We start from the raw sequence: 26,149 nt of genomic DNA, 5'->3' as shown, positions 1-26,149 counted from the left end.
CTTTATTAAAAAAGAATTGTAGTTTAGTTTTTTTTTTTGATGTTAGCGTTTAATTTTATGTACTTTATTTTTGCTGGTCAACCAGACTATGTTTTTATTATACATATATGAACATGGAAATAAAGTTATTGTATTGTATTGTATTGTATATGCCAATTCATTACGATTTATTTCACACAAACAGAATGTAGGGCCTACATGGCCCGTTAACTAGATTCTATTTATGCGCTTGGTGTATAGGAGGAAATATCATTGCAACAAGCAAACGATAACACTTCCGGTAAAGATTTTATACAGCAATCAAATTGTTACTCTACACCGGTAAGTTTCAAAGGAGTGTTCGAGACGGAATTTTGTCTGGTTAGACAAAGACAAAAACAAAAGACTTTGAAACTGGTAATGAAATGCAATTTACTCTTAACCATATGTTTTTGGTTCTTTTATTACATAACTGCCTAGTGCCTTAAGCCTAGCATTGTCACTTTCCTGCAGTTATGCCTATATTGTACCAGAAGGTTGGCATCTGTGAAGTGTCAGGTTTAGTTCATCGAAAGTCGTTGCAATTTTAAGAATTTTAAATGGAATTTAAACGAGTGGCAGTTTAAATTAGATGATTCGAGGATATTAAACATCCATTTCGATAGGACTTTCCTTTGGCACTGTCAGTGTCATGTATAAAGAACATTATAAATACTTATCATAAATAGAGTTAGGGTTAATGACAGTCACAGTGCCAAAGGAAAGTTCTTCCACCAGTGGCGTAGGAAGGTGCCAAAATGTGTGGGGTGGGGTGGGCACACTTTTATATTTATTATTATATACTTTTACACTGTTATAAAGCAAATATAAAGCAAAAGCATTGGGCCATTTCTGTTCTGTTGTACATATATATATATAGGGAATAACTGGTTACTGTCTTAAGATATCGGCTTTATCCTGCGAAGGTTAGAATGGTGAATGCAGCGAGGCTCTACCGAGCTGCATTCGTCATTCAACCTGAGCAGGATAAAGCCGATATCTTAAGACAGTAACCAGTTATTTCTTTTAACCTGCAATCCTACAGGAATATTCGAAAAATCATTATTTATTCCAGTATTGTCAACCAAACAAGGCTTTTTCTGTATTTAGGGACAAATCAAATTATTTTTCTTCAGGTAATACTTTGTTGGACCATTAAATAGGTCAGTGGTCTTTAAGTCGCACCCAAATAGGACATTGGTCGCATTTGGCGACCTGGCCACAGGCCGTTTCAAGCCCTGGTTATTGTTTTTTTTAACCTACCACAGGTAGTTTTTGACAACCTTGGGTCCTCGAGGAAGGCAAAGATTTGTTAGTTAATATAACAATAATCCTGTGTTTGATGTTAAATACCTTTACATCGATAATTTTCCAGATTGCTGAGAACAAATAATTCACATATTATATATTAATCAATAATACCTGTCAGCACCTATATATTTAACTGCAACTTTGTTGGATGGGGGTGCTGTCGGGTTTCTTCCTATAGTATGTGTGTCAGTGGTTATTGTGTGTGTATATATATATATTTGTATATGGCCTCTGAAAATTGCGAGAGTGATAGTTTCATTTGCACATTTCACACATAAGTATAATTTGCGTATCCCCATTTTTCACTAGCGCATGCATTGAATTTATTACCAATTTACAAGTTCATGATAGATTTACAAAAACAAAATGGTTTACCCTGAATTTGTTCAGATTGTTTAACCAGGGCAGCTTTGGGTGAGCAAAACATTTTGCCAAATTGTCTATTAACCTTAAAAATTGCAGAAATCAACAGATATTTTCTAAAAAATGTGAATTATTACATAAAATTTGTTCACCAAATTAAAATAAAATTTGCCAACTGCTTTCAAAATTCATAAAACTGTGTATCACACACAGTGCTAGGATACATAATATACAAAATGGAGTGGAGTGGCAAACCACGTACGGTACTGCAGCATTTTTCTTGCTGTCAACGCCGTAAGATATTTGGGGCATAACGGCAAATAAGGAGGGCAACTATGGCAGTTGTCATCGATGCTGCAACCCCTGCAATTAAGAGAATATCTACGGCAAATATTTTGCTGTGGAAAAATAGTGTCCACTGAAATTTTGTTTGATTGTAAGTAAATTTGAATGATTAGTTTATTTGTGTTGTTTGCCGATACATGTATGCTGTAAGATTTATTCATACCATTGGTGCTATTCGTGGATTAAAAGTGACATAACAGTTAACACGCGAATGACACGTGCATGTTCAAAAACAATAGGGTTGCAAGGGGATGACAATTTATCAATATACAATGTTGTCAGTCCGCAGTTACGTGCCAGTTCAATCATTATATTTTAATTATATTATATGTCAAAGTGACAGAATATATTTAATGTGATATAGAATTAAACTAATTTTCTTTAATAACGACATAATTTCTATTAGGAAATCTGTCACGAAGACCAAATGCCCCCCCCCCCCCCCCCCTTTCAAGCCCAAGTAAATCGGTAAAGTTTTTTTTTTTTGTTTTTTTAGATTAGGCCACTTGGCACCAGAAAAGGGTAGCATATTTTGCCAATATATATGACTGAGAAATTTGTGACTTGTAGGAGTTTATGTTAAACATTTTACTGGAAAAAAAGCACCTTCAATGTACCATAGCCACATTCAACGATTTATAAGCTGTCATACCCCCCCCCCTCCGTAATCCAGTGGTCCTTGCAATGCTGCAGTGCATATGCTATGAACAGTCAACAGAGTTCAATGACCTAGTTGATACTTGCTTAATGCGGGTAATTTACATGTATTTATGGTAATCGTTACACTGACATTCAGATACTTAGTAATAACAGTGCAGTTACTGTTTTAATATTTACTTTTAATCTGTTTTTAGTTCACAAAGTATAATTTATTTTTAACAATAAGGAAAAAATTCATCTTGGGGTGGGGAAAATCCAATAGAGTCCACGGCAAAAGAAATGCTGCAGAAAACAAAAAACTCGGCGGCGATCTCCACAGAATTGCGACTCATTGAAAAATATAGCAGGTTTCCTCTCCAAGACTATATGTCAAAGTTATAAACAGGTGAAAATGAAATTATAAATGGCTATTAACGTTTGCTGTGGATATCATATGACCTAAACAAGTTAATACCGGAGCCTATGGATGACATAATTTAATTGGTTTATCTTAAATATTTTGTTTCCAATGCATATCACACGTTTATCAACTTGCACAAATTACGTAAAATACTAACATTCAGCAGGGAAATATAAATTTACTCTTCGTAATTCTATACCTGACAAACATTTGTTAAATAGGTGGGAAAATGTCGTCAGCAAGTGCCTATTAATGACAGATTCATTCATTCCATACTGAACAAACAATTGACGAGGTGGGATGCGATATTTATTAAGTTGTGGATAGGAAATTTCTTCCAGCTAGGAAGTGAAATATGGCCTGCTGGAAATAAGACCGCATGGGATCACAGCAGGCTTTCGATATTGTTAAAGGGACAGACCCTAGTTTCAACCCGTGAAAATTAACACTAAGTTTAGTTAATCTACAAACCTGTAACACATTTGGATAGAGTTACAATTGAGTCAAACATGAGTCTGTGACTTTGAAATGGTGAAATACCCTCTAAAAATAGTTTAAAACTTGACTCCATAACTGTAAAACTCGACTCCATAACTGTAAAACTCGACTCCATAACTGTTACTTCTCAGATGCACATGCATTTTTTAAAATATGAGAAATGCATTCTGTGATATTAAAAACACCAGGATGACCAAAAACACTTTGAATGTACGGAAATGGATAAACTAAACAATAAAATCTAAGTAAAGTATGATTTCAGTTAACAAAAATGGCTCTAATAGTAAAAAAAAAATATGCCTTAGTGTTTAAAAACTAGGGTCTGTCCCTTTAAAAGAAGTAGCATCTCTGACTCTTGAGATGTATTTTAGAGCACTGTAGTTAAGTAAAATAACAGATTCAGGAGCTAAATAAACCTGTGATTAGTAAACAAAAGTTTGTTTTGTTTAACGACACCACTAGAGCACATTGATTTATTAATCATCGGCTATTGGATGTCAAACAGTTGGTAATTTTGACATATAGTCTTAGAGAGAAAACCTGTTACATTTTTCCATTAGTACTAATAATAGTATATGCACCATCCTACATACAGGATAGCACATACCACATCCTTTGATATACCAGCTGGTCATGGTGCACTGGCTGGAACAAGAAATAGCCCAATGGGCCCACCGACAGGGATTGATCCCTCACTTACTGCACATCAAGCGAGCGCTTTACCACTGGGCTACCTTCCACCCCCCACCCCCCCCTTTAAACAGATGATCATACAAGTATACATCTGTTGCTCACCTACGTTTTATGTGATTTTAACAGGTGAATTTCTGTTTTACCGTGTATATGTAGGTCTTAACAATGGCCTGCTTTTCGTAGGCCATGTTTTTGAGTCCTGGGATTTGAACCGTTGATAAAAAAAGTTAACTAGTTAAAAATGTATGGTAGGCACTTTCTATACGTGTGTAAGGCATGGAGCAGACATAAAATCTAAGATCTATGTTTATATCCACTAGTATTGTGGGCTCGTTGTTTAATTGTCAATTCTGTTCTTTCTTCAGGTACACAGATCAGGAAATGTTCCAACTGTTGATACCAGAATCTCAAGTATGGGATAGACGGCTTCTTCGCAATATCTTCTGATAAAAAGTCTGAGCTATGTTAGCAAGACGTGGATGCAGGTTAATTGCCCATTGTTGATGATCGATCCTTTAAATGCTGGTGGAAGAAGTTAACTGCTATATGTACCAGCAAACCCTGGATATTTTGTTTTAATCATGGAATGGATTCGCCAGTTCCGCGACGCTCCTAGCCAGGACTGGCCGAGCGTCGTGAGGGGCTGTTTGGCGGTGTGTGCCGAGAAGTTCCAGCGACTCAAGTGGGATAGTGTCGCAACCGACCCGGACAAACAGTCGAGCAGTGTCGATGGTTCCCCAGACAACGCTGCAGCAGGGTCCGCTCATTCCGATGGTGAGTAGCCAGTAGGGATGTCGGGTAGAGCTGGGCGGTATTACAATTTCAGGTTTGGTATCGGTATTTTGGGGGTGATTTACTTCGATATCACTAGTCATTGGGGGGGGGGGGGGAGTAGTTTTTAATATATATGCAATACCGATATCGAGCTGTATTTTCAGTATACTCTGCTTTAAATGCTTGCCTGAGTTAAGTCTCGCCCCCTAATTTTATCTAAATAAAATTGAATTCCATACACAAGGCCCTCATAGATATAGATCTCTCTTCATTTGAGCTATTTGTGTTCATCAGATATATTGTTATGCTTTACTAAATGGCATAAAACATTTTTTAATACCGAAATATTGGTATTTTGAGATTTGCTCAATATAATAAATTGGTATTGACATGATACCGAAATGTACATCGCCCATCTCTTATGTCAGATTTGTTTGAACCGGGGGAGGAGACATCTGCCTCCCCACTTGAGGATGAAAATATACAAATATACAGGGTCCTCTATATAAATAATTGTTAAAATCTGGCTTGTGCTCCCCCCCCCCCACTAGAGATTGTGCACTGCAACATAAAGTTGTGCAAAACCTTACCCCCAACTCCCCCACTTCCCACTCCCCGATATTGTTCCAATAGGCCTGGATGTACAGTATTATCGGTATACCAGACCTCACCTTTTAAGGCAAACTATCTGTGGCTCCACAAAACTCCCTAAAGACTAGTTCAAGGAGAGTAATTGTTTTTAAATAGTGTGACATATAACAAAAGAATTAAATATCAAAGCTCAATAGGGTTAGATCTCAAATGACTCATGGTAATCTCAAGTCAAGCAATTTGTCACGGCCCCCAATTTTTTTCCACGATGATGTCTGGTATACCATTATATTATGTTTTAAATGGTAAATTAAATATTCGATAATAAATAAACAACTAATACTATTTACATACATGTATTATCAAGTCAAAGAGTCCCCAGTGAAATAAATTTGCTTTGTCACGGGCATTAATGAATACCCCAAAAAAGTTACATAATGCTTGTATAATTTATACATGTGTATAGCATAGTATCAGATATATAACCCTGATGGCATAGGACCACCTATAGTGCAACTGGACATCATGTGAGGCTGTTTTCATTCATGCATTACACCAAGTGTGTGGTGGTATTTGAGGCACTTTTGAGGATTTGAATGAATAAGTTTTTAACGACACCCCATCACGAAAAATACATCGGCTGTTTGGTGTCAAACTATGGTAATGATTTTCGTGAATTTGACCCATCCCTTGCTTTTGATTTTGTCTCTCATTATATAATTTACATATTCCTTTTTTCCTTTGTCTGCTTTGAGAGTTATGTATGTTCCTCCATTTTGTGTTTCTGTGGTAGAAAAGAACTTATAAACTGGGGGAGGGGATGTTGTTCACGATAATGTTTGGAGTAAATATTCAGGATTTCTTGATCCAATTCACTAATATTTAAACTTTTTGTTGTTCATCATGACTGGATACATTGGTTCCCCATTTCTTCCAGCTGACAGTTTTATAGCCAAAATCTTTTTAGCAGTTTCTCATATTTTCTCATCAGAAGTTGAGTGCCACATTGTTGACAACTTCCGCATGCATACATGTGCATTTCAAGCTGAAGTAACTCTTAGTTTTCAGGCTATCCAGCTAGTTACTGACACAGTCACTGTATGATGGGGATCTTACACATTTATTTCATTTCAACTTAGTTTCGTGCTTATATCCAATTAAGGTTCAAGTATGCTGTCCTGGGCACACACCTCGGCTATCTGGGGTGTCTGTCCAGGACAGTGGGTTAGTGAGAGAGAAGAGGGTGTAGTGATCTTACAATTACACCTACCCATTGGGCATCGAGTTATTAAAACTCGCTCTGGGTAGAAGCTGGTACCAGGCTGCGAACCCTGTACCTACCAGCCTTGTGTCCGATGGCTTAACCACGATACCACCGAGGCCGGTATCTCACACAGTTTGCATTGTGGTGTTTTGTAGAATTCCTTGATGTTTCAAACCCCATCTTTAGCAAGTTGCACTGGCTCTTTTTCTTATATATAAGCAATTTCCTTCAGCTACTGAACTACCTACCAAGTTTCTTTAAAATGATGGTCAGATAGTTGAACTAAATTTTAAGGTCTTATGAATGTTGTGATCTGTATCATGGATACTATAACGTCTTTTTCCCTAGGCATTTCATCTTTCTTTGTCTCCAGCATTTTGAAATGCCCCTGAATGCCAAATTTTTGGTTGAAAACCTTTCTACAGTAATATTCTGGAAACTAACAATGACCGGGGGATTAATTTTCTGATGACCAGTGAATAAACCGTGATCAATGATTTCTGAGACCCATTCAGGATTTGGTAACAATTTTGACCAAAGGCGTGAAAGTGCTTTGTTCTTCAAAGTAGGCTTAACTTAATCAGTAAGCTCAGTGGCAATTTCTATGGTACGCAAGGCATCAGGCTTGATAACTTTCTTCCTGTTTTTTGCATAGGTCTTTGACTTTTTTCCTTCTTTTGATTCTTCTCCCTGTACCTGCGAATCTCCACTTTGCCTGCATTTTTTCACCATTACATGTTCACTAGTTCTTCCTTTTGGCACAAGCTTTTCTTTGCCCTTTGTAACCATCTTTTCCTTTTTTCTGTGATAGTATGCCAGATTCCCCTTTTGTGGATGGATTCCCAGTTCCTTACTTTCTTGTCTTCTGTTCTGTATTTCTTCATCCTCTGCTTTTCTTGCCTTGGCTGTCTTATAAGCCATCCTTTCCAGTGACTGGGTTTCTTCCAGAGGGTAAAACGGTCATGGCGCCATACCCCAAATTTGGGGTAGATTTTATTTTTTTCAGTTAACTTTTTGACATAATTAATTATTCTTATCATTACTGTATGATTTCTACCCTAACCCTAAATTTATCCCATTTCTTTCTGGACACGGTTCTCCCTCCCTTCCCCCCCCCCCCCCCCCCCCCCCAATACCCCCAGTTGACTGTCGTTGCATTCAATTCCATAGTGCCATACCCACAAATTTCTTTCTGGCAGAAACACTGACTGGATCAAAAGTTTGTTTTGTTTAAGATACCACTAGAACACAGAGATGTATTAATCATCGGCTATTGGATGTCAAACATTTGGTAACTTTGACATAGTTTTATATATATATATATATATATATATATACACACCATCCTAGTGACAGGATAACACATACCATGGCCGTTGATATATCAGTTGTGGTGTACTGGCTGGAACGAAACATAGCTAAATGGGCCCACCGACGGATCAGATTTGCATTTGACTATACATGTACTGTACATATATGTACATTTAGAAGATGCAGTGATGTTTTTTTCATGTACAACTATAAGGCTTCAAGAACTGCAGAGTGGAGTGTATTTTTTGGCATCTGTAAACGAGAAATTTGTTTTGGTGTTAACAAAAGTTGTGTTTCCAGAGATGTGACCATATGCCTTTAGAAACTAAAGTGTGTCAGATCCAGTCTTTTTCATAAAATGTTTCTCCATTTTTTTGTTCTGAAATTTGTACGTGCTAAAAAGAAAAGTTTTAATAGATTATGTAGTTCGCAAACTATCACACAACACAGGCCAGGTATGTGGTCACCATCTCTCTACCCACCATATAATTTTTTGTAATGCTAAGTCCACTCCCTCTCGAACATTATGTGGCAGTCTTGTTAATACCCTTCCTCCCAGGGAACTGTGTGTTGTGATTCACGTTAAAGATTAGAGATAGCTACGCATGTCTGAAATGTTAAATAGTAGTTGCTAATCAGTTTTTTTCAGTCAAAATTTAGAAACCAGTTTTTCTATTGTTTCATTCATTAATAAATATTAGATTTAAAACTTGTTCTTTGTTTTTAAGTAATTTATAATACTAATAGAATAAATTGGCTATGACTGGCTACATTAAAATATAATTACAAACTTTCCGAATTTATACGATTTACTGTATTCTGATGGCTGACGTCACTAAAAAACCAAGCGTTATCCTTCCATAAACCTCATAAAAATACGTCATCACGGAAGACCAAGATCGAAATAACCGCACAACACCAACAGTCACTACACGTAAACAAAAGTTAATATCAAGGTCACTTTGCGATAGAAAAACACAAGACAAATCTGCACATGAAATTGTTTCATTTTTTAAAAAGAAGTTATAATAAAGATATATACACTGTTTTTGTTATTCAATACTTATTTTTATTATTAGCGGACAATTTCCAATAGTATGTATACATGTATTCCTACGCTTATTTACAGAACATGGTTGACGGTAAGAACGAAAGAAATTATTTTTGAGTGTTTTAAGGTACACTTCTTAATTGTACTGTTTCTAATTATAAGAAATTCCTAAAAAATGAGAAACAATTCTTATTTAGAAAGCAAAATGTTCACAGCTTTCTTTCACTCTTACTGGGATATAATTTTGTCCAACATACATGCATGTAGTTGGGTTCTCTATAGTTTTGTATTGTTTCCTTAGTAATATTATACTGATAAATGTAAATACATATTTAAAAAAAAATTAATTTATCATTATACTACAAAAAAAAATTTGTCATGACTGGCGGCATTAATTTTCACTTATAAATGAAGATTTTTTTTTTTTTTACAAAATTTCAATTTTTAAAAAGAAAAAAATTAATTTTACATAACTGTAACAAACATTCCCTCCCCTTTTGTTCTGTAATGTATGCCAAGTCAACCCCCCCCCCCCCCTTTTTCCTGTAGAGCGTTATGTACAGGTAATTGCTAAAAGTGGTTGGTATGTTCACCTAAAAATTCATTATTAAGAATGTTCTCTTTGTTGTTCATCCATGTGTCAATCACAGAGAATGATTCGGTGTAATCCACTGACATTGTTTATACATGTATGTCACATAACTGAGGAGGTCTGTTGCATATTGGATGCCCTGCAGGTAGAGGTCAGAGGTCACGTTGGGTACAGAACTTGGTTTCCCAACGCTTCAGTACCTCCAGGCATTATCTTGAAAATCAAGGAATTTTGAAGTTTTATTCTAATTCACTCGTCATAACTTTCAAGCTTGAAGTTTGTTTGAACATTTTTCCAAGGTACCTCATGGTTTATGTTTTTAAAATGTCTTTAGTAAGTTATATATATATACATGTATATATATATATACAGCCATTTCTAGCCTAAAATAAATTTGGCTTTCTGCCAGAAACTAATTGAGGATACGTAATAAAAACAAAACAGATCATAAGTGCACCTATTAGGTGGTTATGGGTCTGAAATCGTTTGAAATTAGAAACTGCATTTGTGTACTTTGACGACTTTTAGACACCAGTTATCTTACTTAATCTATTTCAAAAAAAAATATTTTAAAATGTATTCATTAATTTCCAAGATTTTAGGATACGTAATTTTAATCTTCATACACTGGTGGCAGAAACCCTGTAAGCGGGGTAGCATTTCACTACAAGTTGAAATAGTCTGTGTGTTTCTCATCTCTCTGGTGTTTATATAGTTCTAAGCTTAAACTTCATTTTATTCCTTAATTTAAAAAAAAAAAAAAAATGTTTGTACATACATGAAATCTTTGGGCTAAGTACATACATGTACATTACAAGAATTAGTGTGTCCGAAACACTTTGAATACACAGACACTACTATTCTAAACAAGAATACATATATATATATTTGTTATGTAAATGAATGAACGAATGAATGTTTAACGACACCCCAGCACGAAAAATACATCGGCTATTGGGTGTCAAACTATGGTAATGCAAATAAATAAAGTGATGATCAACATCAATATAAAAATTCAAGGTTTAAACAAAAACAGTGTAAAGAACTGTGCCAAAAATACAAATACAAATATCACAGAATTTTACGGACACCGAATTTTACTCTAAACTTCAATTTGTGCTGTATTGGCCATTCTCAAAGAGAATGTTACACCCCTGCACCACAGTGAGGTTACAGCACGCGCAGGGGTATTTGTTATGTAATTTAGTGGTTAGTCTACAATGGCTCTGTTAGCAAGAAACCTCTTAATTATAGCAACAAACCAAGGGCAGTCTTTTTTAAGTGTGAAACACATGTTAAACACGTTATGTAATACATGAGTGTCACTTTAGTATTCAACACTCTTTGATGTAGTTTGTCAGAACACAATGTTGTCACTAGTTAATCTGATGATGCAAAATCTATGGAATCGTGGTATTAGGCACTGTGCGACAAATGTTTTTGAGAAAGTCTCCAGCTCTCACAGAGGCTTTAGCTAGTACCCTATGTATTATAGTAATACAGTTGATAATTTCCACTAGCCCAGACCAAAAAGTGACAAACTCCATGAGCAGACGACATCTTCACTATGAGTGGGTAATTTTTGGCATGCTTCCATCAGAGACTTCAAGCACGCCTGTCGTGGGCACAACCTCTGAATAAGTCAGAAAGTTCTGTCCATGACAGAGTTCTCTATGAGTGATTATGGCTGTTTTATTTATATTTTGACCAATCATTTTACAAATTGTTCATAATAATATAATATTTTTGTTTGTTTTGAAAACAACTTTTCTTTTTACTTGAAGCCATATTGGAATTACTGACAAAAGTCACTTAATTTTTTTTTTTTTACTCAACTGAATATAGAATATATATGTGCATATACATTTGTACACTCTTCCAAGATAAAGTCGGTATGGGACATTTTGTGCATGCTTCAATCAAAAGAATGTTCAAGCATGCCTGTCAGGGGCACAATATTTGACTTCACCAGAGAGTTCTTTCCATGACAGGAATATATAAAGTAAATTATTCTAGGGTTACATGTATATATACCTGGTAGTGGAGTACTGCCAAAACAATACCAAAAAAGTATTTCTTTTTTGTCTACCTATAGAAAATTCATATCCTAGCTGATATTGTGCTTTGATATAAAAATTTGATATTGTAAACAAGGAAATGAAACTAATATGTAATTTAATTTAATTGTTAAAATGGCTCTTCCATTTGGAAACAAAAACAGCAGCCCCAGGACAGTTGCTTTAAAACAAGCTAACCACTAGGAACAGGTTTATTGACCCGGTCATTATGGTGATGTTCATATGCATGCCTTGTGGCCTGACATATACCAGTGCTTATTTACTATATATTATTTACTATATATTATCTAAGGAAGAGCTCATGTTAATAGCAAGTAATTATATGTAGCATTGCTATTACAACGTTGTCATCAGGGATTATGGGATCACTAAGCCCTAGTTAGAACAACATTGGTATATTTTGCTAAATGATTAACTGAGCATTGTTAACTGATTGTACTATATATACTTGAGATTACATTAAAACTCTGGCCAAAGCTAAAAAAAAATTTATAATAAATAAAATAAAATAAATGAGTAAAATAGAATAAAATTAATAAAATGAAACAGTCTTGCTGTCAGATGATTATTGCCTGAAAAAAATCTCACAATGTTTATTAATTCAGCAACTGACCTTAATTTCCATGGGTGTATTTACAAACACATTACACAATAGTGACATACCTATAGTCAGTCCCACAGGGAACGCCTTTTTTCATACTATGGAATTTACTACACGTTATTTATTTCTGAGCCAATTGATTTGTAAATTTCACACAAAAATAGGTTTGTTTTGGGGGATTTTTTTCCAAAACACTTTACTTTTCTTCTTACATCAAACCAAACTGAAATTATTTTCATAAAAACATTTTTATAGAATGATGGGACGGACTACACATGGACAGTCTACCATTGTTTAATCTAAGTCTGGCCTACAAACATGTTTAGAGTGTGTATAAGGCCGGCTGTTAATGCTTGTTTATTAAAAACCTGTGTTTATCTTCTGGATTATTGAGCAATGAATTGTGGTTTAGGCAGGCTGCATTACAGATTTGAGTGGGTGTTTTTGTATGTGTTTTCAGTAAGCATTTCTTACAATGTATTACACTCACTCACATAAACATACTAAGTCATTACATACATATATGTATAATATATACATGCAAGTATAGGTGCACTGTGTGTATGTATGGACCCAATTACTTGTACGTGTACGGGTATGTCAATCTTGTGACAGGGGTTGAATTTGGGGAATTATTTTAGAATTCCTCAGGAATTCTAAAATGATGTAATTACTATATTATATAGATGCAAGTATTTGGGGGATTCCCTTTCATAATCTTAAATGTATGATTCGGATTTAAAATCTTGGTTTCCGAGAAGCAACATTCGCAGCCTGCTTACAAGTTATAGGTATACTCTTGTATGTATATTACATATATTTTGAACACATGTATTGCTTACAAGAATGGGGTGGGATGTAGCCTAGTGGTAAAGCACTCGCTTGATGTGTAGTCAGTTTCGGATCGATCCCATTGGTGGGTCCACTGGGCTATTTTTCGTTCCAGCCAATGGACCACGACTGGTATATCAAAGGCCGTAGTATGTGCTATCCTGTCTGTGGGAATATATACTGAACAAAATAAGAAACTTCCGCTAACTTTGCTTGAACATAACTTGGGGGAATAATTGTTATATATGCATTTAAAGAGTGTTCCATGATGCATCGTTTGGTGCAAAAATCATGGTCATAGGTTAACAGAAACTGGGAGAAATTTTTACCAAGTGCGGTAGGGGTTAAAAAAACAAAAATACCCACTTAATAACGGGTATGACCACCTCTTGAATTGACCACTGCAGTGCATCGCAGGCGCATAGAATTGACTAAAGTGTTGATTTCTGCCTGTGGAATATTGTTCCATTCCTGAATGAGTGCTTGACGAAGTTCGTTGACGTTAGCGGGTGGGTTGGGACAACGCCTCAATCGTCTGTCCAGACTATCCCAGACATGCTCGATGGGGTTGAGATCAGGACTTTTAGTGGGCCAGTCATCAATGAAATCAATGTTATTTGTCCTAAGACAATTTACAGTGTCTCTAGCTGTATATGAGGTGGCATTATTATGCTGAAAAATCGAGATGTTAGCGTTGTTATGGAACAGAGGAATGACGTGATGAGCGAGAATGTCATCGCGGTAACGTTGAGTATTTAAATTGCCATCAATGACTAGTGGTGAACGATAACCATGGTTATTAAAAAACTTTAATTTTTTTTTACAAAGTTTGAAGCGTTTTCGTTCACTTGACAACAATGTCAGTAAGACATGTAAAACAAATTGACCGAATACTACACAGGACATGTCGAACCATGCATGTACGTGCAAATTGAATTTCACATTGTCGATGATTAACAGTGCAAAAATAATCGATAAAATTCATGAATCCTGATAATACAGCTCAAGGCTAATACTACCTATATAATTTCATTACACAATGAATTCTTTAACACAACAAATACTATATGTACAAATCAGAAGTTTCTTTTTTTGTTCAGTATAGAAGATCCCTTACTATTAATGGAAAAATGTAGTGGGTTTCCTCTGTAAGACTATATGTCAAAATTACCAAATGTTTGACATCCGATGATTAATAAATGAATGTGCTCTATTGATGGTGTTAAACAAAAACAAACTCCTTTTTTTTGTGTGCTTATAAGCATATTATGATAACCAATTACTTTTTTTAATATCAAATAATATGTTTGAGAGATGAATGAGCCGTGAGCCCAGTCTAGCGATGTTTAACAGTGGGTTGCACCTCTGAATGAAAGTTGTGAGGTCAGTTGTTGGCAGTCACAAGGTGGAGGGCTGGCTTGTACATTGTGTGGATTACCTGTGTTCAGTGATCGCTATTGTGCTGCCTTCCTTATTATCATACACTACAGTCTCTTTGTGTGGGCCCACCCAGCCGACTGGAATCACGGTACAGACTCGGTTCGGCCAGTAATCTCGGGCTGCACACTATGACTGCACTGTGTATAACAATAACTCGGTGATTATCAGGTTAAGCTGCATTAGACGTCTTTGTTTCTTTTCACGATTGTATAAACCGGAAGTGCGGCTTTAATTTCAAGGCTTTGAGACTCATTGATTCATACAGTATCAAGGTTTAGATTCAAATGTGTGTAGCCTTGCAAGTTCATCCAACTTTGTGTGCCCTTAAACGAAGAAGAGGTCTACATGTAGTCATTGTTTGGTAAACGCACAAGTCATATATATATATATACTCGTGTTTTATTCAATCAGCTACATATATTTGTGTACACTGTTCAATACTTACTGCAACAAGTGAGATTTGAATTTTTTTGTTTTATGTTACTGATTTTTGGAATTATTACTAATATTAGTTTGATTTGAGGATGTGAGTGTAGCCGAATTTTTGCAGTGTTTTGTGAGGCGTAATGCACACGTACAGGGCAGTGCTTACTGCATGTGGAGTATCGGAGTGACAGGTCTGCAGTTCCTGTATGTGCCAGCTGTGTTGAGCAGGTGAGACTGCAGTATCAGTGGGTGCAGTGTTTACAATGTAACGGTGGCCTACATGTAGCCAGAGCCTTGTGTACACGGGTGACTCACTCAGTGTTCACTGAACACACACACATACTACTGTATGTGCCTGCAGGAACAAGCCTTGATTACGTGACCACAACAAAAACGCTCGTACCAATGGAAATAACTCCGATCCGAAGGAATTCGCTACTTTTACTGCATTTGTAATGAGGATGGCCAGCCGTGTGGTGACTGCTGGGGATGACACAGGTGTACCTGTCTTGTTGTTACGTGTTTCTCGTAAACGTTTGACCCCGTTTCTTCTGTTTCCTTTCCTAACTGTTAATTCACTGTTAGTTCATCTACAGGTAGTACCTGGCTATATCTAGTGTACGTGTTCTTACAGCTTTGTAAAGGTGCAGGTACATGTACATGTATGTGTGTAGTTGCTATGCCTGGATGGGTGATGCATATCAGTCACATTCAGTTATCATTATAAGTTATATGAACTGATGTATTGATACATGTGTACATGTGACTACATTTTTATATTAAGGTACAGTATATTTAGTAATTGATTTGTACATGTACACAGGTCATTTATATACCAATACCAAGCACTATTTATGTGCCTATATCCAGTTATGGTTCAGGCACGTTCATTCCGGGACCAGTCTGTGGAATGGCCAGTGACTGAGTCTCTGACAAAAGGTGGTAATTTTTATATAGACCTGCAGCTTTCAACTACATGTATTGATGTTGATCATTACTATATTTGTTTGCATTTACCATAGTTTGATACCCAATAGCCAATGTATTTTTCATGCTGGGGTGTCGTTAAACATTCATTAATTCATTCAACAACATGTATGCTTGTAGGAGTTAGAAGGATGGCATGATTTATGAAATTCAGTTTTATATCAGAAACCTCAAAATGTCTGTATAAAAATTATTCAAGGGGGTTTCAGTGTCCATGTTAAGCTGTACATGTTTGTATAAATTGTATATATATATATATATATATATCAGTCCTCACAATTCACCTCAGCATTCAGCAGCGCCAAAGAAAATGCTGAGGTAAAATCGATTAACGTCAGCTTTGTTTTTTCAATACAAATTATTGAGAAAAGATCCTAGCATAGGCAATTAAAGTAGAAAGTAAGAAATGTTTTATTTCATGCACTGGGCACATTTAATTTACAGTTATATGGTATCAGACATACATGTATGGTTACGGATCACAGATTATAAAAGAGGAAACCTTTTGCCATCACACAGGATAGTACATACCATGGCCTTTGTTAAACAAGTTGTGAAGCACTGATTGGAATGAGTTAAAACAGAACTGTTGGGCTGAAGTTTATTTTAGCTGAAGTAAACTGCTTTTGCCTCGATCAGGATCTTTTTTTGGTGAGGGTTTTTGTTTTAATTGCAAGGGCTGTACATGTACGCATCTTAATGGTAGAATACCAATCCGTCAGCACCTGGTCATTCCTTCAGAGAATGTACATTCTTCTCCATGTGTTGTGGGAATAAAAAAACAAATTGATTAACATGTCTACATTAGACAGTGTTGAAGACATACCGGTAGTTTGATTTTGGTCCAGCCATCTGTTAATAGATGGTATGAATCCAGGGTGGTGTATGCCTGGGGTGTTCACCCCCTTGAATTTATGAATTGCCCCAAAATATCTAGTGTTTAGCATATTAGTACAATTAATTTTTTTGGGGAGTGTTGCATGTAATATCTTCATCAGCAGCCCTTGAAAAGAAATTATATTATCAGCTTTTCAGAGCTTTATTTCACAATTTGACGTACATGTATGATCCCAGCTATACGTACCTCTGTCAGTATTGACCTGCCCATCACCCAACTCCTCACCTAATGACAAGGTAAAAGTTTGTTAAACTGTTTAACAACACCATTGATTAATATTCTTATTCTTACATATGTATGCACTTTCCCACAGACTGGACAGTACTTTCATGGTCTTTAATAGACCTCTCATGAGGCACTGGTGGTTGGGAGAATCCACCAACGGCATTCAGTTCTATGAACAAATTAGCACCTTAGGCAAGCACTTGACAGACGGCAGGGCTCGAACTTAACGATGGCAATTGCCGTCGTTGAGATATAAATTGCCGTAGGTAGAGAGCATCACTGAAGGCACAAAAGTACCGTCGTTAAAGCTCCTCAACAATGGAAAAATGTATATACCTAGTGTACATTATCTGCCAATATTTAACATTTTCTTATTTGAAATATGTCTACATACAGCAAAATAACCTTTCAGTCATGTTTTTTGCTGCAAATGTCACTTTAAAAAAAAAAATACCATAGGCAGGCTCAAAATTGCCATCGTTGGACCATTTTACCCATGGCAATTCTTTTTAAAATTGCTGTGGGAGACGAATTCTTACATTCGATTCCTGGACTGAGTTGTGTCCCATGCCCACACTCAACTGATACAGAACAAGAAGATCTTATGAGTTATATAATTATACATTTAGTCTATTTAAAATCATGAGTAAATTAAATTTTAATTAATACATGCATTTATTATCGGGCAATTCCACGGTAACGGAATTACGAGTTGAAGAGATATTTCAGGCATTAAACTCAGCTAGTCCACATAAGAAAAATTATCATAATGATGTAACTATGTAATACACTAGTACTGCACTAGTGCTTATCATGGGCAAAAGTGAGACTCCCTACTGCAAGGTGTAGTGCATGAGTACTTAATTAAAGTTTGGTAACGGAATTACGTAAAAACGGACACCATTTTTACGGGCACCACAAAACATCTACAAACTCTGTGAAGTATGATGAAATAATTATTTATCTTCATGATGGAATGATCTCCTAATGACTTGTGACTGACAAAATAGAAATTATATTACAAATTGTCTTTTCATAATTTTGTTGTACAACATTGAATGCCGGTAACAGAATTACACAGTTCGGTAACGGAATTACCGCTCTGAATTTACTTTTGAAAAACAATATTTACTTTAAATTTGATTTGCAAATATGTTGCATAATTTTATAAGTTAAATAATAATTCAGTATACTTGTTTTAAGCATTCATACTAATATTTCAAATGATAACTAGTTTCAATATCGGTAAAATGTACACGTACATGTATATGAGTGGATTTTTAAACTAGCACTAAACTGTGTACATATTACATAGTAAATGTTTAAAATGTTTGATAGCAATTGAAAACAAATTCTTGAACAGTGACATTGTTAATAGCAAAGAGAATTACACCAGGTCAGAGGAACACAGGCCAATTAAAATTATATAAACTGACTGTCAAACATCTAGATTGTATTACAGTAAGTGAAAGATATTATGCCTAATAATAAAATTCCTCATCTATCTGAGGTTATGATAACATACATGACAACATTCAAAACACCAGTATTTTCTCTTTTGGCCAACCAAACATGCCATCTTTCCATTTTAAGAATTTTACTCCGATTAGATTTCCTTGTAAAGACAGCATTAACACTATAAAACGGTTGCTTTTTTTTGTCCATTATATACATTTAAAAGCATAATGTTGGTAATTAGAATGATACTTTCCATTTTCTGGATATCCTGTCATTTAAATATAAATTATTAAATACATGTACAGTCAATAAAGTAAAATTAAAGTTTCCTTCAAGTAAATATGTTATGTAACATTTCCACTTTCTGGACGCTATATATGTTTAAAGATCTATACAGAGCTTGAAATAGTGGCCTGTAAAAAGTGAAAAGAAGTCTATTTTTAAATCTTGCAAGTGAAATAAACATTCACCTGCTAAAATTAACTTAAAATCGCATCATTTGTAAAAAAAAACCAGATGTACGTAAGATCATCTCATCTTCTATTTAGCTTAGGCCGAGCTCATAATTCTGTTACATTTTAATTTTATAATGCTCTAAACTACATATCAGAGGTCCTAATTTTCCACACATTGTCCCAATCCCTACATTCACGTTGTGCTGTCTTTATTTCCAGCAGGCCATTTTTGTTTCACAGCAGGCCATATTTCTTTTGGTCTGCTATTTAAAAAATAAATAATGGCAGGCCATATTTTGCTTCATATTTTGAGCCCCGATATAATTCTAGTAGGTTTCGATTATAACTTGAATTTTGTCATGGATTTGCAGAAGTTTAGTCATCATAATGAAACTTTTAAGTAGTACTGTTTGGTTAAAGTGTATCAGATTTCCGTAATTTCTATATTGTTAATGGATGACATTTATATTTGCTATGGGTGTTCCGCAAATGCATTTGGAGCCACTACTAGTACTATTACCATATGGATTTTTTAAAAAGATTTTGTATATCTTCTTATTGTTACATCACTTGATGTATTGGCGTATATGGATAAGAGTGTAGCATTTTAGTACTATGTAGGTTTATATTAAAGTGTTTCTTGACACAATATACCAAAGACGGTAACGGAATTACAAACTATGGTAACGGAATTACATATGTTTACAGCTATATAATTGTACTAATAATGTATGAATTTGAAAGTAAATGTGTCTGATTATGTTCATTAACATATACTCAGAGAATATGAGTTGATTCCTTGATTACATATATATGAATAATACAATCTAACTTTTTGTTTGTTTTCGGTAACGGAATTACAAACTGATTCTATGTTTTCTAATTTCCCCTAAATCTAAAATTTTTTAGTTTTCATTAAAGTGGACTATGAAGTATAGTACTTTGTTAGTGGTAAAACAAAAACACTAATAAAAATAATATTAGCTTCAATTACATGGCTGCTGTACATAAATTCATAGTGTGTATTACGGAAGTGTCATATTTTTAGTGTGACGGTATCCTCATAAAATAGCTAAAGTCAAACACATCCATTTATTTTACAATATTTTACTTATCAGATTTGGATTCTCCAGACATTTTTACATTAAAAACAATCTTAATATATAAGGAATAATATCATTTGATTTTTTCACTCCATGTCCACTTTAGCGTGGAATTGCCCTATCCTGATAAACATTGGCCAAATTCACAAAGCAGCATCACATTGTCCTTGCAAGTCTTTTTGCATTCTACTTGAAAACTAAAATTGTGAGGCTGTGGCATGTGTCACACTGTTTTTACGATATCATAGTGCTAAGATAGCTTCAAAAATATATAGCCATGTCTGTGTAAATATTACTAGTGCTATGGGCCATATGGCATCAAGTCGTACATGTAGTTGGGTATTTCTGTGGGTTAGTGAAATTAACAATAACTTCACTGCATCTAAAGGGATCTTGGTGTTTGGAAAAAGTAATTTTTAAAGCATAATTGTGTGCACATTTTTATTTTTATTATATTTTATAACTAAATAATGTATTGTACAAGCTCTTGTCAGCTTGTTGAGAAGTATTTTACTCCCTTACTGTAAGTTACACTGTTCACAGAAAAAAACAACGTTCAACTTGTTTAATACATTAGATGTATGTACACCTTGCATTTATCATAGTTCGACATCCAATAGCCGATGTGTTTTTCATGCTGGGGTGGTGTTAAACATCTATTCTATTTTATTCTATGTACACCTGTGACATACAGCAGTCACAGTCATTTTATAACATATGTTGTATAACAGGTAGCACCATTGCTTTTAAACCATATGGCAATGTCATTCATGGAACACCAAAGAAGTTATGGGGTGGAACGTAGCCCAGTGGTAAAGTGTTTGCCTGATACACGATTGATCTAGGATCGATCCCTGTTAAGATGCATATTGGATTATTTTTCATTCTAGCAAGTGTTTCACAACGGGTGTAACTAAGACTGTGGTATGTGCTATCCTGTCTGTGGGATGATGCCTATAAAATATCCCTCGCTGCTAAACTAAAAGAGTAGCCCATGGCGTTGCATCAGCAGGTTTCCTCTCATTATATGTTATATATGAACTATATGTTCAACGTCATATATAACCATAAATAAAATGTGTTGAGTGTGTCATTAAATAAAACTTTCTGCTATGTCCTTCCTTTCCTAGAAGTTATTTTCCAAGCCTGGAAAGTCCACAAATTTCTATTAGAGTTATAGAAAGTTATTAAAATTGAATTAGAATAGTTGATAATGAACTTTTTGTTATTTATAATAACAAAAACAGATTGACAGTTTTTGTGAACACATTTAACATTATATTTATCACTGAAAAAACCCAAACATTTGAAAATCTGAAAAAGTTAATGAAAAATGGCTTTAAAAGTTGTTAAAAGTCATGGAAAGTTTTTGGTGGGTTTTTTTAAAACTAGTCATGGAATGTGGTTGGTACCAGTGATATGTGTGTGTGAAACCTATATTTAAATATTTCTTTCTGGGGTTTTAACACAAAATATTAGATTTGTGTGAGCGATGTGCAGACGATATGATACTTGTCACAATTTTTAGAGGCCTCCAATATATATGTGTATGTGTGTGTACGCGCGCGCACACACACACACACACACACATATTTTATTTTTATAAGTTAACATTTTGACAAAATTAATGATTCTTATCATTACTGTATGATTTTCATAAGTCTGACCCTAAACTTAGCCCATTTTCTTTCTGAGGGAGGCCCATCATACCCTCTATTGACTGTGGTTGCATTCAGTTCCATAGCGCCATACCCAGAATTTTTTTTCTGGCAGAAACACTGATATTAGCATGGTCTATTTTAAACCATATGGTTATTAAATGAAGTAGTTGAGTATTTAACATCATTCTGTATGTTTTGTTCTTTTTTCAGACTATAATTCTGCGGAAGCTGGAGACGTCTCGCTGGACCCCTCTGACAGTATGTTGTCATCCCACTGGGATTCCGTCAATTCCTCGCCATCACACAGCATAACGTCATTGTCGAGACCACCACTGTCACCAAACACACCAACATGCTCCACGCTGCCTCTCTCTCCAAACTCATCGGCAGCATCGGAATCATCTGCATCTTGTAACACGGCCGTGCGGTCAGAGCAGTCGCCTCCCCTGGCGACCAGCGCGTCACGTTCCGCACGACTGCACGGAAGCTGCAGCAGTCTGTGTAGCAGCACCGGCTTCTACACCAAGCGGGAGATAGAACCTCCACAGAGTATCGACGACCTGCACTTTGAACTGCTGCATTCTGGGATAGCCATTTTACCAGGTAGAGTCCCGGTGTACATTAATTAACTCCTTGATGCCGTGGGAGCGGGATGTAGCCCAGTGGTAAAGCGTTCACTTGATGCACGGTCGGTCTGGGATCGATCCCTGTTGGTGTGCCCATTGGGCTATTTCTCACTCCAGCCAGTGCACCACAACTGGTATATCAAAGGCCGTGGGATGGTGCATATAAAAGATCCCTTGCTGTTAATCGAAAAGAGTAGCCCATGAAGTGGCGACAGCAGGTTTCCTCTCTCAATATTTGTGTGGTCCTTAACCATATGTCTGACGACATATAACCGTAAATAAAATGTGTTGAGTGTGTCGTTAAATAAAACATTTCCTTCCTTCCTAGATGCCGTTGGCATGTTCTGGGTGGGCTAACACTGGCAAACAATTAGACTGGTATCATCATGTATTGTCATTTTACAATCATTTGATGTTGGGAGTAAACACCAGTCTATCAAGCATTTGCCCTCAGGAATATGTCAGGAAGGGTAGCTGAGATAACCTTAGGTTTTGGAAGATTAAAAGTTGAAGTTTGTTTTGTTTAACGACATCACTAGAGCACATTACCGTGGCCTTTGATGTACCAATCATGATGCACTGGCTGGAATGAGAAATAGCCCAATGGGTCCACCAACAGGGACCGTGTATCAGGCGAATGCTTTACCACTGGGCTACATTCCACCCCTTTTACTAGTTTTAGTGAACTCCTTGATGCCAGAGCAACTTCATGAGGGCTAGCACTGGTGAACAAGTTGACTGGTACCATCATGTTCTATCATATCACATTTATTTAATGTTAGGAGCAAAACACCGGTCTAGCGACCACTCAACTCTCATGAGTATGTTGGGGAGTGGTAGCTGAGTTAACCATAAGTTTTGGAAGAAGCCAAGAATTGAAGAGGGTGGGTGGAGCTATATTATATTAATTTGTATTTCAACTTGAGAGGGGGTCCGATGCATTAACAATCTTCAGAGGTGTTGGGTGGGCAGTGTCTATCTGTCCCCCACTTCCAACACCAATGTTAGCTACGTAATAAGAGTTGTAAGCAACAGTTTAACCATATAGGTCAATGACTCAAATACATCAGATTAAAATCATTCAATAACATCTTGCAAGAGATTGCCATGGTAACAGGAAAGACTCAAAAATGCTAAGTAACCGTATTTCATATATTCAGTATACCATATATATATTTTTTTTTTTTCCCTTTGTTTACTTTAAAAGGACATACCCTAGTTTTTAAACACTAACACATATTTTTGACTATTATAGCCATTTTTGATAAATCGTACTTAACTTAGATTGTATTGTTTAGATTATCAATTTTCGTACATTCGAAGTGTTTTTGGTCACCCTGGTGTTTTTAATATCACAAAATTCATTTCTCTTATTTTTAAAAACTCACGTGTGTCTGAGAAGTAACAGTTATGGAGTCGAGTTTTAGTCTATTTTTAGAGGGTATTTCACTATTTCAAAGTCACAGACTCATGTTTCACTCTATTGTAACTTTATCCAAATGTGTTACAGGTTTGTAGATTAAATAAACTTAGTGTTAATTTTAACAGGTTGAAACTAGGGTATGTCCCTTTAACCTTTTGTGTAATTTTTAAGACTGTTTTATCTTTTTGATCTACAAACATGTTCTATGTGCACCCAGATAGAAAGTTGTTGATAACATACGTCCCATTCAACATGATGTGAAGTATAATGCATCACTTTCACGTTCTACTACTCTCAACTCGGTCTACCAGTGATTAGTGAACTGAGTGGTGTCTTGTGACCGTGAGTGTGACATTGGTCGTCTGTCACTGTGAACAAGTGGCTTATTTTCCATGGAGACTGCAGACATCCTCGTTATTATATAACTAAATAGAGGGTTTTTCTCCCTTTCTGTCAGTTATGATATATATCTCATTGAGTGAAGTTTTAAATTTTGCTCCTGATTGCTCCACTCGTGTGATACGAAATTGCAGACTTCATGAGATGGGATATATGTATCAGTGATGTTTAATATTTCTCTTTATTCTGAAAAAGTTTCTTGGTGCCAGGGAGTTGGGGGTGGGACATAGCCTAGTGTTAAAGTGCTCGCTTGATGCACAGTCGGTTGGGGATCGATCCCCATCAGTGGGCCCATTATGCTATTTCTCATTCCACCCAGTGCACCACAACTGGTATATCAAAGGCCGTGGTATGTGCTATCTTGTCTGTGAGATGGTTCATATAAAAGATCCCTTGCTGCATTAGGAAAATTATAGCAGGTTTCCTCTGATGACTACGTGTCAGAATTACCAAATGTTTCACATCCAATAGTCGATGATTAATTAATCAATGTGCTTTAGTAGTGTCGTTAAACAAAACAAACTCTTATTCTGAGAACGTTTGTTGATGCTATGTCAACACTACAAAAATCTGGGTAAATTACATACTCTACAATCTTGGAAATTAATGGATACGTTAAGAACTGACTTTGAGTTGGAGACGGTACCGGACTGTGAACACTGTACCTACCAGTCTGTAGTCTGATGGCTTAACCATTGCGCCACCGTTGCCGGTAGTGCAGTACAAGGAATTGATGCACCTCTCTGTTTAAGGGGAGCTATCAGTCATGCTTCCCATCATCCTGATAATGTTTAGCTCCCCTTAGCATGTACGTTTATATGGTATGAATATGGTCAATCTTAATTGGCTCCCCAATAATCTAAGTTAGGGAGCAATTAATCACTCCCCTAATTTTTTTCTACATCGTGATATTGATATGAATGTAGATCCCAAGTACAGTCAATAATAAAACAAGGATTCCAAGGAATAAAATGTCCTGCATCAAATGCCATAAAATGATTCAGTGAATAAAGTAGTAAATAATTTAATAACTTGATATGTCATTTTTTCACATTTATAGAGATGAACATTCATAAATGCAACTATAAACCAAGTTTAATTGATCTAGGACTTTCAGTTTGTTTTTAACTAACCTAGCTTAAAGTTAGTGAGTATAATTGTATGTTCCAAGAAGTTGTGATGTGAAATAATGAATTTTGACTGTGTATTATATCGGACCAACATGTAGTTTATAGTTGTTTAATAGTGTGTAATTATGTGTTCCAGGAAGCCGTGTTACGAAATATTGAAATTTGACTGTGTATTCTAACTAACGTAGTTTCTAGTTGTGTTAATAGTGTTGTGTGTTCTAATTAACATAGTTTATAGTTCTTTAATAGTGTAATTGTGTGTTCCAGGAAGCCGTGATGTGAAGGGCAATGCGGTTGTGTTCATCTTCACCAACAGCTCCATCTGGCATAATCGGAAAGTCTTCAGCACCGAACTGGCTCGTCTGCTCATGTACTACTTCTCAGTACCAAGGTAATGCGCTCATACTGTGAGATAATTTATAGGAAACTCAGGGCTCGAACTTAAGAATTTGTCACACACTTTTCTTTTCTTTTTCAATTTCAATTGTCATAACCCACTGACAGCAGTTTTGACCATTTCTACGGCAATGTTTTTTA

The 26,149-nt window shown here is 35.8% G+C and overlaps 1 protein-coding gene across 3 annotated transcripts in view; it reads left to right on the top strand.

Annotated features, from left to right (window-relative positions):
- Window positions 1–286: 286 nt before the first annotated feature.
- Window positions 287–26,149, top strand: part of LOC121388393 (puratrophin-1-like) — a 73,119-nt gene continuing 47,256 nt past the window's right edge. For 2 of the 3 annotated variants that reach the window (XM_041519700.1, XM_041519698.1), the window contains exons 1-4: window positions 287–396; window positions 4,654–5,062; window positions 22,245–22,637; window positions 25,880–26,003. In XM_041519700.1, coding sequence (XP_041375634.1) covers window positions 4,870–5,062; window positions 22,245–22,637; window positions 25,880–26,003 — 710 coding nt within the window. In that variant the 5' untranslated portion in view covers window positions 287–396; window positions 4,654–4,869. Of the gene's footprint in view, window positions 397–4,653; window positions 5,063–15,329; window positions 15,746–22,244; window positions 22,638–25,879; window positions 26,004–26,149 lie in introns of those variants that run through there. The other variant, XM_041519699.1, reaches the window with a different exon arrangement.

The sequence above is a fragment of the Gigantopelta aegis genome, chromosome 14, assembly GCF_016097555.1.
Source record: "Gigantopelta aegis isolate Gae_Host chromosome 14, Gae_host_genome, whole genome shotgun sequence".
In the NCBI taxonomy this organism is placed as follows: domain Eukaryota; kingdom Metazoa; phylum Mollusca; class Gastropoda; order Neomphalida; family Peltospiridae; genus Gigantopelta; species Gigantopelta aegis.
The sequence above is the reverse complement of the archived record's forward strand: the minus strand, read 5'-3'. Positions and strand labels throughout refer to the sequence as shown.